This window comes from Thermobia domestica, chromosome 11, assembly GCF_964235325.1.
Source record: "Thermobia domestica chromosome 11, izTheDome1.hap1.1, whole genome shotgun sequence".
NCBI classification, from domain to species: domain Eukaryota; kingdom Metazoa; phylum Arthropoda; class Insecta; order Zygentoma; family Lepismatidae; genus Thermobia; species Thermobia domestica.
Genome location: NC_137464.1, coordinates 144,575,913 through 144,590,985, shown reverse-complemented (window position 1 = coordinate 144,590,985; position 15,073 = coordinate 144,575,913). Strand labels below are relative to the sequence as shown.

The 15,073-nt window shown below is 39.2% G+C and overlaps 2 protein-coding genes across 2 annotated transcripts; both read left to right on the top strand.

Moving 5' to 3' along the window:
• The first annotated feature begins 2,532 nt into the window (after positions 1-2,532).
• LOC145665301 (uncharacterized) lies at positions 2,533-2,910 on the top strand. The gene has a single exon (XM_081732594.1). The coding sequence runs from the start codon at positions 2,533-2,535 to the stop codon at positions 2,908-2,910; it is 378 nt and encodes a 125-aa protein (XP_081588720.1).
• Positions 2,911-12,875: 9,965 nt separating this feature from the next.
• Positions 12,876-13,253, top strand: LOC145665299 (uncharacterized). The gene has a single exon (XM_081732593.1). It carries the CDS (start codon positions 12,876-12,878, stop codon positions 13,251-13,253), a length of 378 nt encoding a protein of 125 aa, XP_081588719.1.
• Positions 13,254-15,073: the final 1,820 nt, after the last annotated feature.

The window sequence follows — 15,073 nt, the reverse complement described above, 5'->3', positions numbered from 1 at the left end:
GTCAATGTTGAAAAAGATTCATAGATGTGAATCCACTCCGGTGCATGGATTCAATAATTTTCATGCCCATACTTTAGGTACATTAGATCTTAGACTAGAAATAGGTGAGAATAGAGTTACTCATACTTTTCATGTAATGCGTAGTGACTTATTACCTCCCAATGTAGCCGGTATAATAGGTAGAGATTTTCTTCTCAAACATAATTGTGTGATTTCATATGACGGAAAAGCTGAATTGAAAATAGATGTAGGCACTCGAGTAAAAGTCCCTGCACGTACCGAAAAACTAATTGAAATTAGGACTGAGAATAATGGAATAGGATTTTTATCAAAACGTACTTTGGCAGACGGTGTGTTCCTGCCTGACGCTATAGTGAAAGCGTCTCATAACAAATGTGTCACTAGTATTTTGAATTTAACTGAAAATGAAGTAGATATACGAATTCCTCCGGTTTCTTTAGATTTTGAACTAGTAGAAACCATGACGAATTGTCCAAGTGTTTATGTATTGAACAAGTCTGATAGTGTAAATCAAACTAGAGGGTTAAAATCGCGTTTAGAATTACTTAGGAAGAACTTGAGATTAGATCATTTGAATGCTGAAGAAAAAGCTTTAATATTTGGTCTAGGAATTAATTCGTGCGGTTGGTACGCACACATTGAAGCTGTAGTAAAAACACAAAATACATAAATACCTTAAGAAAAATATTGTCCATCGCTAGCCACCACTTTCGCCCATCTGTCAGGCAATGTACGGATTCCGTGGCGAAAGAAGTCCTCATCCTTGGAAGCGATCCAGTCAGAGACCCATGTTTCGATATCTTCTGAAGAAGTAAACCGCTGTCCAATCAAATCGTTGTTCATGCAATCGAATAAGTAGTAGTCCGAAGGAGCAACGTCTGGTGAATACGGAGGGTGGGGTAAAACTTCCCATCCGACATTTTCTAAATAGGTTTTGACCGGTTTTGCGACATGTGGGCGAGCGTTATCATGTTGAACAATAAGTTTATCATGTCTGTTCTCCCATTCTGGTCGTGTTCTGGCCAGAGCTTGCTTCAAACGCATTAATTGTCGTCGATAACGTTCTCCATTCATAGTTTCACCCGGTTGCAGCAGCTCATAGTACACCACACCTTTCATATCCCACCATATGCACAGCATAACCTTTGCACAGTGAATATCTCGTTTTGGTTGTGATGGACCTGGTTCACCTGGTTTCACCCAGGCCTTTTTTCGTTTAGGGTTCTCGTAATGGATCCACTTCTCATCACCCGTAATAATTCGATGCAGAAACCCCTTTCTGCTCTGTCGTTGAAGCAGCAATTCGCAAATGGTTTTTCGTCTTTCAACGTCTCTGTCTTTCAATTCATGTGGAACCCAATGTGACATCTTTTGAATCATTCCCATGGCTTTCAAGCGTTTGGAGACTGTTGTTTGATCAACGCCTAATGCTGCTGCAAGTTGTTCCTGCGTTTGACACGAATCCTGCTCGAGCAATGCTGTCAATTCTTCGTCTTGAAATTTTTTTGGCTGTCCAGCTCGCTCTTGGTCTGCCAAGCCGAAATCACCACTTCTAAACCGTGCAAACCACTTCTGACACGTTCGCTCAACTAGAGCATGGTCACCATACACTTCCACCAAAATACGATGACTTTCAGTCGCACTTTTCTGCATGTTAAAGTAATGCAGCAGGACACCCCGCAAAAACACTTTATCAGGCACAAATTGCGCCATGTTCACTTAACTACAAACTGGTGTTGTTGACGCTTTAATCCACTGCCCTATACTACGAACGATACGCGATGACAGGGGTTTGCAACACATGTGTGGATACACGGAACTGTGGGACGCTCCGTTCGTTGCGCCATCTCTTTTCCACCCGCACGAATTAATTCCTAGACCAAATATTATCGCATTGTGAGGAATACCATGATTTGTTTTATTTAGAGGGAGACAAGCTCTCGTATACCGATGTGATTGAACATAGCATCCCTATTCATCCAGACAAACAAGGTACCGTTGTAACTCAGAAAACGTACCGCATTCCTGAAGTACATAAATCTGAAGTACAAAACCAAATCGACAAGATGTTAGATGAAGGTATAATTCCCCAAGTAAGAGTCCTTGGAATTTTCCGATATTGATAGTGCCGAAAAAGATGGATGCCTCAGGCAAACCTAAGATTCGCATATGTTTAGATTGTCGTAGGCTAAACCAGATTACAATTGGTGATAGTTTTCCTTTACCGAATATTACTGAGATTTTAGATCAGTTAGGACAATCTAAGTACTTTACGACCTTGGACTTAGCCAGTTCGTACCAACAAATTAGAATTAGACTGAAGACCGTAGCAAGACCGTTTTCAGTACCCCATATGGTCATTATGAGTATAACCGAATGAGTTTTGGTTTATGCGGTGCCCCCGCAACTTTTCAGAGAATGATGAATATTGTTTTATCCGGATTACAAGGATTAAAGTGCTTTTCTTATTTGGACGATTGTTGTATATATAGCAGAGATTTAAAGGAACACATGTCGCGATTGAAACTTGTATTTGATAGGTTTCGAACCTACAACCTCAAACTTCAGCCTGATAAGTGTGAATTCCTCAGAAAGGAAGTAACGTATTTAGGACATCAAATCACAGATCAAGGTCTGAAACCAGACCCCCGTTTAATTGAGAAAGTGTTGCATTTTCCTCAACCGAAAAATGTTAAACAATTACGTGGATTTTTAGGGTTAAGTTCTTATTATCGTAGATTTATCGAAGGTTATAGCAATATAGCCAAACCTCTCACCCTTTTGCTCAAGAAAGACGTTCCATTCAATTGGGGAACCAAGCAAGAACTAGCCTTTCAAACTTCGAAGGAAAAATTTACATCCCCACTCTCCTTCAATTTCCTGACATGAGCCGTCCCTTCATTATTACCTGTGACGCCTCAGAAGTCGCGATTGGAGCCATCTTGTCTCAGGGCCAGATTGGCCAGGACAAACCGATCGCCTATGCTAGCCGTACCCTCAATAGTGCTGAACGAAATTATTCCACAACCGAACGTGAATTACTTGCGATAGTTTGGGCAGCCAAACTATTCCGTGCTTACATATTTGGAAAAGAAACAACCTTTGTGACTGATCATAAACCTTTGCTTTGGGTGTTTAGTGTAAAAGACCCTAGTGGCCGACTTCTAAAATGGAGAATTAAATTAGAAGAATACAACTACAAGATTGTTTACAAAGCCGGTGTCCGCAACACCAATGCCGATGCATTGAGTCGTATTGCTTATTTAGATCCAGAAGGACAACCTTCTCCCCTTAATGAAGAAACAAAAGATAGGATTCTTAAGGAGTTTCACAACCTCCCTACCGGTGGACACCAAGGTATACATCGAACTATAGCCAAAATTAAAGCATACTTAGAGTTGAATAATATCGACTCGAAATCATGGAAAAGACTAAACACTGACGTTGAAGAGTATATCAAGAAACGTGAGTCGTGTCAGAAAAACTAACTCACCCAGCCTAACGTCAAACTTCCGATGGTTATCACAACCACTCCCGACGTAGTTTTTGAGAAATGTGCTTTAGACATAGTAGGGCCGTTCCCTGAGAGTTCTCTCGGGAATGAATACATATTAACCTGCCAAGACGAACTATTTAAATATTTAGTAACCATTGCCCTACAGCAACAAGATGCCGAAACCGTAGCTGAAGCCTTTGTTACAAAATTCGTTTGTGTTTTCGCTGTACCCCAAACCATCCTAACCGATCAGGGTACAAATTTTATGAGCGATACCTTCAAGAAAATGTGTCGCATGCTCCAAATTAAGAAACTACATTCTAGTGCATTCCACCCTCAAACCAACTTTGTGGAAAGAGTTCACAGATCTCTTGCTGAGTATCTGAGGCATTATGTGTCTGAAAATCAACTGGACTGGGACATCTGGTTGCCATGCGCTGCTTTTGCTTACAATACAACTCCGCATTCAATGACTAATTATACACCACACGAGTTGATGTTTGGTCGGATGGCTAACATCCCTGGTATATTACAGAAACAAACAACCGACATAAATTACGCGTGTGATGATTATCTCAAGACTCTAAAGCAGAAGCTTCAGAACAGTTACGAGTTAGCTAGATTAAAACTCAAACAAGCTAAGGTTAAGAACAAAGAACAATATGATAAGACAGCCTCTCATAAAGAACAATTGTTTAAAGCAGGAGATCAAGTTTTGCTTAAGGATGAATCTGTTAGAAGAGGACGATCCAAGAAATTAGGATCACAGTGGATCGGTCCATACAAAGTAGTTAAAGTTAGAGGTGTTAATTCTACCATAGAAAGAAAAAGAAAATTTCTTGTCGTTCATGCTAATAGGTTAAAATTATATTATTAGTAGGTAATGTAGTTTCCATTTTCGTTCGCAGCCATCATGAGACATCCTCTCTCCTTGTCTACTTGCTTGATTATATTTTTTTAATTCTTGGTTATATGTTAAGTGCAATTACACGAAAACTCCACAAGGTTGAGCAAATTCAAAAAAAATACATGGTGAAAAACCAAAGAGGAATATTTAATGGTGTTAACTAACTTCATAAATTGAATTTGGTGGTTGAAATCTCAAAATTCTCATTTTGGTATTTTAGATGTTAATTATCAAGGATTATTATTTAAGATTAATATTCAAGTTTATTATTTACGATAATTAAATCAGATGTCATTTCAGATGCTAATTATTATCAAATACTCTTTTGAAAACTATTAATAACACTGTGTTGTCTATTAAACGTAGTCAATACTCGTAGGCAGTCATTTATGAATTTCCAGGTTATACATTAATAAAAATGTCTAGATCCATTATTTTTATTCATCATAAAATTCTTGGTTATGTAATTAATTTACCATTGACTGATGGATTAAGGTTTAACATGTATAAATTGATACCATTTCCTACTGTGCTTAAAGATAACAAGTATTTCTTCATACAACCTCAAAATCCTTATTTGGTGATTGAAGTATCTAAACAATATTACGGTAAAATTGATGAAAGTATGTTTAATGCTTGTAAACAAACATATTCTGTAAGAAATGCTTGTAAAGTGTGTAAACAAACATTTCCGTTGAAACCCACATATAGTAATGAAGATTGTGAAGTAAAACTAATTGATTTTCTTAAATCGATTCGTGCAGATTGCAATCGACGTATTGTAGAATTACAGAATATTTTGTGGATTTCTTTAGATAATAATGAATGGCTATATGCTTCGCCATTCCCTGAAAATTTAACAACAGTATGTGGTAATGATGTGTCAAAAACTGCTTTGATTCATAAGACTGGTAAATTGATATTAGACAGAAACTGTAAAGCTTATGGTCCAAATTCTTTGATTACTTCTCAAAAGACTTATGTCACTAACAATACAAGTAAAGATCTGCTTCCACTACTTAATGATAGCATTGATTGTTGCGTATTTTCAAACTCAAAGATTAATATTAAGGATATGGAATTTACTTTGCCTTTAAATCATATTATACACAAAGTTAGAGATTTGCAATATGCCAGCCATCGTGTTGAGGATGTTGAAAGGTTAATCAATGAACAAGAATGGCAAATGAAACAGAGTAATCTTGTATTTTCATATTCTATTTTGACTTATTTTATATAATCATGTTTAGCATTTTTATATTCCTTTGTGTATATTGTAGTTTTAAGTTTAATTGTTGTAGACACAGAGACAAGTGGTGTAATTCTGATTGCATTAGAACCATATGTTTCAAACCAACAATCATTGCAGGTGTACAATCAAATAGTCCAGCTCTTAGTGCTACTTATCGAGCTGCTTCTGGTGAAATAACATTTAATGAGGTATCACAAGATGATGATTCACCTAATCTTAATCAGAGAGTTACTCGGTCTATGAAAACCCGTTAAAATTTATTTTTGATTTAAAAATTTCTTTTTGATTGTAGTTAGTCCGAAAAATTTTTGCCTTACAGTTAAAATTTTTCTTTCCCTAGGAGGAAGGACTGTAGTGGGCCGCAGATTCGCAAATTCTTTTTGCGAATAAATATTTCTTTTTATTAATTTTTAAAACTGCAACAGATTTCGTATTTCGTTTACTTCTTTTAAAATACAAATTCGTATTGAGTGTTCTTTTTTTCTTAGTTTGAACGAAAGTCTTCTTGTCTTCCTGTTCTGAGTAACCGAGTTCCCCGTTCTTGACCTCAGGGTCAACCGTCTGGTAGATAACAACATCCCCTCTGTAAAGGGAGATGTCTGGCTCTGTGTCTGACATATATGTAGTCTTGTATTATTATTGTTATTATTATTAGTGGTAGAATACTTTTAACGAAGTCCATATAATCTGTATGTTTAAAATCTTTTCATTTTTGCTTCTAAAAAGGAAGATTATTTTTCTGTCCTCAAACTGCAGATGTTTATATATGTTATCTTAGAAGGGTCTACATATAAATTATAGTAAGAAGGTCCTTGGTTCAACATGTATGAAATCTTTGTTCTTTAGTATTTAAAACCATTTATGTTCTATATTTTAAGTGATTTAATGTATGAATATTTGTACATTTCGATGTATACTATCCTGCCAGAGTTTGGGGATGACACGTACAAGAACACAGAGTATATATACACGCATGCGCACCAACAAAATCTTCTCTCCTCATGTGGCGCCGCCCAGGCAATTATTGTAAACCAATCTTGGTGTTAGAAGCATGACGTGTTCCAATGGCTTTTCTCTCCGCCCCTCGGAGAAGCACTTTTCTCAGCTGACTTGGCTCTTAGTGTCGTGTGCAAACCAATCAGCTTTCTTTTCAGGCTGCTGGCTACTCTCGGGTTCCTCCCCAGGGAACTTTTGGACTTCCACGCATGTCCAACCTCTGACCTCACGGTCTGAGTGCAACGTTTGCACGCGTTACAACCATGCACACGAGACGTAAATTGGTGCCGTGTGCACAGCTGATCGAGGCCTTTAAAAACTCATGTTTTTGGCTCGATCGTCGGACAACGTCCCTCTCCTGAGGCCCCTCAAGGTCGTGCTATCTAGACGGAGTCCGCAATGTCTTAGGCACGATCTAGCCCAGGATTTCCGAGTAAGTTCCTAGTTGTCCAAGCCGTCATTCTGCCCCTCACTCTCTCGGCTTCCCCGGAGGCCAACCTACTCTCTTGGTTCCATCCATACCTTATCCTAGTGGCTAACTTGGCACCCTGTTTCTGAAAGCTTGACGACAGCCAGGGGTCTGCCCATAATTGCTGGTCGGCTTAGGAAACTGACGGTCAAAGTTACCTCCTTCGAACTTGGCAATCTACTTCTGAAAGCTAGCTCCAGCCGGGACCTGTGCGCCCAGAAACTGCTGGCGAGCTTAGGAAGTTGACGGTCGAAGTTCTGTCACTCCCCTATTTGATGTTTGTTTTGACAGACTCTAGGTTCATTGCCTAGCTGGCCTAAAACAGACGACAAATCAAATAGTTACACCTTTTGCACCTAACCTTCTACTAGGACTGACTCGTGCCCTCCCAGTCTAGTGAAGTTTTATTTTATTTTGTGTTTCTCAGTGCTGTGAGTAACGATTGGAACCCGTCACGTAAGTTACACTTTTTGTACCAACACATAACCACACTTAGCGCCCCAAGCTCGTGGACTTGTAAACATTAGGAACAATAAACTGCAGGCTTACTGCAAGGAAATTTATTTCTGAGTTTTTGCTTTAAGTGATATCCCAGGGGTTGGTAGCTAACAAGTTTTCGTCGAGATAATGACTCCACCGTTCTCTAGTTAGAAGTTAAGTCTTGGCCGAGGCCATCGCTACCTTGTAAAAGGTAAGATCTTCAGATTGGTTGTTAGCTGAGTTCCTGTTCCAATATAACTTTGCCGCTCGAGATATAATTGGTGATTTTGCAGAAACTTTGTTGACCAATTAGGAGTATTTTAGTTAATTACTAAACTCTCTTGTGTGGGTGCCGGTCTACGCAAACGCATACCGCCGGCCCGCCACATGAATTTGTGTCAGCTTAGTGGGATATCTTGAACAATCCTAGGATATCTTGAACAACCTTAGGATATCTGGAACCACCCTAGGATATCTTGAACAACCCTAGGATATCCTGAACAACCCTAGGATATCTGGAACAATCGCCCTCACGAACAATCGGCGTAAACTTTGATACCAGTCTAAGTTGTTTTTAGTGAACTGTGTTATGTGCATGTGCATTTTGCATGTGTGAAGTTTATTGTGTGCTGAAAGTTTTACCATCTGTTTAACTTTCATTCCATCCTCCTTGGCGGAAGCGAAAAAGGGAAAAGGACGCTTTTGTTGGTTGACTGGCCATCAATCAGCAAAACATCCTGCTCACTGTTCGTGACGCCACACGCATATTAGTGAATCCAGTTCATTAAGTGTTATTAGTGATTATTAGGTGGCATTTAAAGCCCCATACAGGTGATAAACTCATCGTGAATTTAGTTTCAGAGATAGATTTAGTAAGACATTCCTCTGAGTTTTCGCAGAATCTCTTGGAATTGATTCATTTGCTTAATTTGTTGTTTCCACGTAGGCACGTGTATTTGAATTTTGAAACATGGCAGAAGCTGACGGCAATTCAGTACAATCAGAATATGTTAAAGTTTCTCAAGCTATTCAAGTTAATGTAGAACCATTTACGGGAGATCGTTCTAAGTTAAGACAATTTATTGACAGTTGTGAAATTGCTTTAGGGTTAGTTAACCCCCGTGATAAACCTGTATTGTTGAAGTTCATTAAGTCGAAAATTTTAGGAGAACCTAGAAATCGTATTTTAGTCAGAGTAAACACAAATTCTTGGGAAGCAGTTAAGGAAATTTTAGAAGAGAATTATGCTACGCATAGATCCATTGATTATTATGCTTGTTTATTGTTTTCTGCCAGGCAAGGCAAAAATGAGAGTATTAGCTCATGGGCTAGCAAATTAGATGTAATTCGAGCTGATCTGAAAGCTGCTGCTTCGAAAATCTTTCGTGAATCGGAAAGAGCCGGTGCTCACGCACTCATTGATCATTTGACAAAAGCATCTTTTGTCCAGGGAATTAGCGATCCTCGCATTCAAACAGTAATTCGTGGTAAAAGTACAGAAGAAGATAAATTCGCGCAATTAATTGATTTCGCTCTAGTTGAAGAGTCACACATTTTGTCTCAGAGACGAAAGCCATTAGATTCTAGAAGTGAAGATAGGGCAACATCTTCAAACCATAGTCGAGACAAGGTAGAAAGGAAAGGAAATAGCAAATTTTCCCATAATAAGAGTTCTGAAGGTAAATCCAGAGATCCCCATCACTCTTCTCGTTCTCGTAACGATAGGGCTAAAGTTAAGAAAAAGGTTCATTGTTTAGAAGATTGTGAACATTCAGTAGATTCTCATGAAGATGAGCATGATAAACATTGTAGAGAAAGTAGTAATACAGTTGAGGATTCCAAATCTTGTTGTGCTTTACGTTGTACACACTCCTATCATTGTCGTGAAAAGCGTACCCATACTTGTGCGAAGAAACGCAATCATGTTTGTACCCGAAAGAACAAGAGTTATCCGCGTTGTTCTCATCACCGCCAAACGCGCAGCTCTTCTCCGCGTAGTTCGCAGTGCCGCAAAACGCGTAGCCGTTACCCGCGTCGCATTCAGCGTCGCCCAGCGCGAGGTCCTTCTCCACGCCATCCTCAGTGTCATCACCCAGCGCGAGATCCTTCTCCGCGCCATCCTTAACGTCATCGCCCAGCGTGTACTCATTCTCCGCGTCGCACTCAGCATCGCCCAGCGCGTAGTCCTTCTCCGCGTCGCCCAGTGTATGAATGTACTAAGCGCCGTACACCGCGCAAACCTTCTCCGCGACCTAAACCGAAAGCTGTTTCGCCGCGTCGTTATCCCATCATTGACACGCATGAATGTAATTTAAGAGATAAGTGTCGTGCTGAACACAGCAGCAAGCCACAAAGTTTTAGTCAGAATAAATCTTTGTGTTGTTTATCGAAACAGCTATTCAAAAGGCAAAATTGAAAAACGTGTTGATCGCAGTAAAAACCAAAGTGATAGGGTTAAGAAAATTTTCCTTTGTTCTGCAGAATAAACCAGTAATAGATGTACGAAGGTGAAACCACCTCAGCAAACTGATCATGTTGATAGAAATTCTGTTAAGTCTCATACAATTGGACGTTACGACCAACTATGCCAATGTTCCACCAAGAGTATAATTGGCGAAAAAGGAAAAATAAAAGTACGAATGATGGATTTGAATAAGAATTATGAGATGTTATTAGATTCAGGCTCAGATCTTTCGCTCATCAAGTACAGCCATTTACGTGAGTCAATGTTGAAAAAGATTCATAGATGTGAATCCACTCCGGTGCATGGATTCAATAATTTTCATGCCCATACTTTAGGTACATTAGATCTTAGACTAGAAATAGGTGAGAATAGAGTTACTCATACTTTTCATGTAATGCGTAGTGACTTATTACCTCCCAATGTAGCCGGTATAATAGGTAGAGATTTTCTTCTCAAACATAATTGTGTGATTTCATATGACGGAAAAGCTGAATTGAAAATAGATGTAGGCACTCGAGTAAAAGTCCCTGCACGTACCGAAAAACTAATTGAAATTAGGACTGAGAATAATGGAATAGGATTTTTATCAAAACGTACTTTGGCAGACGGTGTGTTCCTGCCTGACGCTATAGTGAAAGCGTCTCATAACAAATGTGTCACTAGTATTTTGAATTTAACTGAAAATGAAGTAGATATACGAATTCCTCCGGTTTCTTTAGATTTTGAACTAGTAGAAACCATGACGAATTGTCCAAGTGTTTATGTATTGAACAAGTCTGATAGTGTAAATCAAACTAGAGGGTTAAAATCGCGTTTAGAATTACTTAGGAAGAACTTGAGATTAGATCATTTGAATGCTGAAGAAAAAGCTTTAATATTTGGTCTAGGAATTAATTCGTGCGGTTGGTACGCACACATTGAAGCTGTAGTAAAAACACAAAATACATAAATACCTTAAGAAAAATATTGTCCATCGCTAGCCACCACTTTCGCCCATCTGTCAGGCAATGTACGGATTCCGTGGCGAAAGAAGTCCTCATCCTTGGAAGCGATCCAGTCAGAGACCCATGTTTCGATATCTTCTGAAGAAGTAAACCGCTGTCCAATCAAATCGTTGTTCATGCAATCGAATAAGTAGTAGTCCGAAGGAGCAACGTCTGGTGAATACGGAGGGTGGGGTAAAACTTCCCATCCGACATTTTCTAAATAGGTTTTGACCGGTTTTGCGACATGTGGGCGAGCGTTATCATGTTGAACAATAAGTTTATCATGTCTGTTCTCCCATTCTGGTCGTGTTCTGGCCAGAGCTTGCTTCAAACGCATTAATTGTCGTCGATAACGTTCTCCATTCATAGTTTCACCCGGTTGCAGCAGCTCATAGTACACCACACCTTTCATATCCCACCATATGCACAGCATAACCTTTGCACAGTGAATATCTCGTTTTGGTTGTGATGGACCTGGTTCACCTGGTTTCACCCAGGCCTTTTTTCGTTTAGGGTTCTCGTAATGGATCCACTTCTCATCACCCGTAATAATTCGATGCAGAAACCCCTTTCTGCTCTGTCGTTGAAGCAGCAATTCGCAAATGGTTTTTCGTCTTTCAACGTCTCTGTCTTTCAATTCATGTGGAACCCAATGTGACATCTTTTGAATCATTCCCATGGCTTTCAAGCGTTTGGAGACTGTTGTTTGATCAACGCCTAATGCTGCTGCAAGTTGTTCCTGCGTTTGACACGAATCCTGCTCGAGCAATGCTGTCAATTCTTCGTCTTGAAATTTTTTTGGCTGTCCAGCTCGCTCTTGGTCTGCCAAGCCGAAATCACCACTTCTAAACCGTGCAAACCACTTCTGACACGTTCGCTCAACTAGAGCATGGTCACCATACACTTCCACCAAAATACGATGACTTTCAGTCGCACTTTTCTGCATGTTAAAGTAATGCAGCAGGACACCCCGCAAAAACACTTTATCAGGCACAAATTGCGCCATGTTCACTTAACTACAAACTGGTGTTGTTGACGCTTTAATCCACTGCCCTATACTACGAACGATACGCGATGACAGGGGTTTGCAACACATGTGTGGATACACGGAACTGTGGGACGCTCCGTTCGTTGCGCCATCTCTTTTCCACCCGCACGAATTAATTCCTAGACCAAATATTATCGCATTGTGAGGAATACCATGATTTGTTTTATTTAGAGGGAGACAAGCTCTCGTATACCGATGTGATTGAACATAGCATCCCTATTCATCCAGACAAACAAGGTACCGTTGTAACTCAGAAAACGTACCGCATTCCTGAAGTACATAAATCTGAAGTACAAAACCAAATCGACAAGATGTTAGATGAAGGTATAATTCCCCAAGTAAGAGTCCTTGGAATTTTCCGATATTGATAGTGCCGAAAAAGATGGATGCCTCAGGCAAACCTAAGATTCGCATATGTTTAGATTGTCGTAGGCTAAACCAGATTACAATTGGTGATAGTTTTCCTTTACCGAATATTACTGAGATTTTAGATCAGTTAGGACAATCTAAGTACTTTACGACCTTGGACTTAGCCAGTTCGTACCAACAAATTAGAATTAGACTGAAGACCGTAGCAAGACCGTTTTCAGTACCCCATATGGTCATTATGAGTATAACCGAATGAGTTTTGGTTTATGCGGTGCCCCCGCAACTTTTCAGAGAATGATGAATATTGTTTTATCCGGATTACAAGGATTAAAGTGCTTTTCTTATTTGGACGATTGTTGTATATATAGCAGAGATTTAAAGGAACACATGTCGCGATTGAAACTTGTATTTGATAGGTTTCGAACCTACAACCTCAAACTTCAGCCTGATAAGTGTGAATTCCTCAGAAAGGAAGTAACGTATTTAGGACATCAAATCACAGATCAAGGTCTGAAACCAGACCCCCGTTTAATTGAGAAAGTGTTGCATTTTCCTCAACCGAAAAATGTTAAACAATTACGTGGATTTTTAGGGTTAAGTTCTTATTATCGTAGATTTATCGAAGGTTATAGCAATATAGCCAAACCTCTCACCCTTTTGCTCAAGAAAGACGTTCCATTCAATTGGGGAACCAAGCAAGAACTAGCCTTTCAAACTTCGAAGGAAAAATTTACATCCCCACTCTCCTTCAATTTCCTGACATGAGCCGTCCCTTCATTATTACCTGTGACGCCTCAGAAGTCGCGATTGGAGCCATCTTGTCTCAGGGCCAGATTGGCCAGGACAAACCGATCGCCTATGCTAGCCGTACCCTCAATAGTGCTGAACGAAATTATTCCACAACCGAACGTGAATTACTTGCGATAGTTTGGGCAGCCAAACTATTCCGTGCTTACATATTTGGAAAAGAAACAACCTTTGTGACTGATCATAAACCTTTGCTTTGGGTGTTTAGTGTAAAAGACCCTAGTGGCCGACTTCTAAAATGGAGAATTAAATTAGAAGAATACAACTACAAGATTGTTTACAAAGCCGGTGTCCGCAACACCAATGCCGATGCATTGAGTCGTATTGCTTATTTAGATCCAGAAGGACAACCTTCTCCCCTTAATGAAGAAACAAAAGATAGGATTCTTAAGGAGTTTCACAACCTCCCTACCGGTGGACACCAAGGTATACATCGAACTATAGCCAAAATTAAAGCATACTTAGAGTTGAATAATATCGACTCGAAATCATGGAAAAGACTAAACACTGACGTTGAAGAGTATATCAAGAAACGTGAGTCGTGTCAGAAAAACTAACTCACCCAGCCTAACGTCAAACTTCCGATGGTTATCACAACCACTCCCGACGTAGTTTTTGAGAAATGTGCTTTAGACATAGTAGGGCCGTTCCCTGAGAGTTCTCTCGGGAATGAATACATATTAACCTGCCAAGACGAACTATTTAAATATTTAGTAACCATTGCCCTACAGCAACAAGATGCCGAAACCGTAGCTGAAGCCTTTGTTACAAAATTCGTTTGTGTTTTCGCTGTACCCCAAACCATCCTAACCGATCAGGGTACAAATTTTATGAGCGATACCTTCAAGAAAATGTGTCGCATGCTCCAAATTAAGAAACTACATTCTAGTGCATTCCACCCTCAAACCAACTTTGTGGAAAGAGTTCACAGATCTCTTGCTGAGTATCTGAGGCATTATGTGTCTGAAAATCAACTGGACTGGGACATCTGGTTGCCATGCGCTGCTTTTGCTTACAATACAACTCCGCATTCAATGACTAATTATACACCACACGAGTTGATGTTTGGTCGGATGGCTAACATCCCTGGTATATTACAGAAACAAACAACCGACATAAATTACGCGTGTGATGATTATCTCAAGACTCTAAAGCAGAAGCTTCAGAACAGTTACGAGTTAGCTAGATTAAAACTCAAACAAGCTAAGGTTAAGAACAAAGAACAATATGATAAGACAGCCTCTCATAAAGAACAATTGTTTAAAGCAGGAGATCAAGTTTTGCTTAAGGATGAATCTGTTAGAAGAGGACGATCCAAGAAATTAGGATCACAGTGGATCGGTCCATACAAAGTAGTTAAAGTTAGAGGTGTTAATTCTACCATAGAAAGAAAAAGAAAATTTCTTGTCGTTCATGCTAATAGGTTAAAATTATATTATTAGTAGGTAATGTAGTTTCCATTTTCGTTCGCAGCCATCATGAGACATCCTCTCTCCTTGTCTACTTGCTTGATTATATTTTTTTAATTCTTGGTTATATGTTAAGTGCAATTACACGAAAACTCCACAAGGTTGAGCAAATTCAAAAAAAATACATGGTGAAAAACCAAAGAGGAATATTTAATGGTGTTAACTAACTTCATAAATTGAATTTGGTGGTTGAAATCTCAAAATTCTCATTTTGGTATTTTAGATGTTAATTATCAAGGATTATTATTTAAGATTAATATTCAAGTTTATTATTTACGATAATTAAATCAGATGTCATTTCAGATGCTA

What these genes read in the sequence shown, in the direction of transcription:
- LOC145665301 (XM_081732594.1), top strand. Translation starts at nt 2,533, where the DNA reads ATGTCGCGATTGAAACTTGTATTTGATAGGTTTCGAACCTACAACCTC.
- LOC145665299 (XM_081732593.1), top strand. Translation starts at nt 12,876, where the DNA reads ATGTCGCGATTGAAACTTGTATTTGATAGGTTTCGAACCTACAACCTC.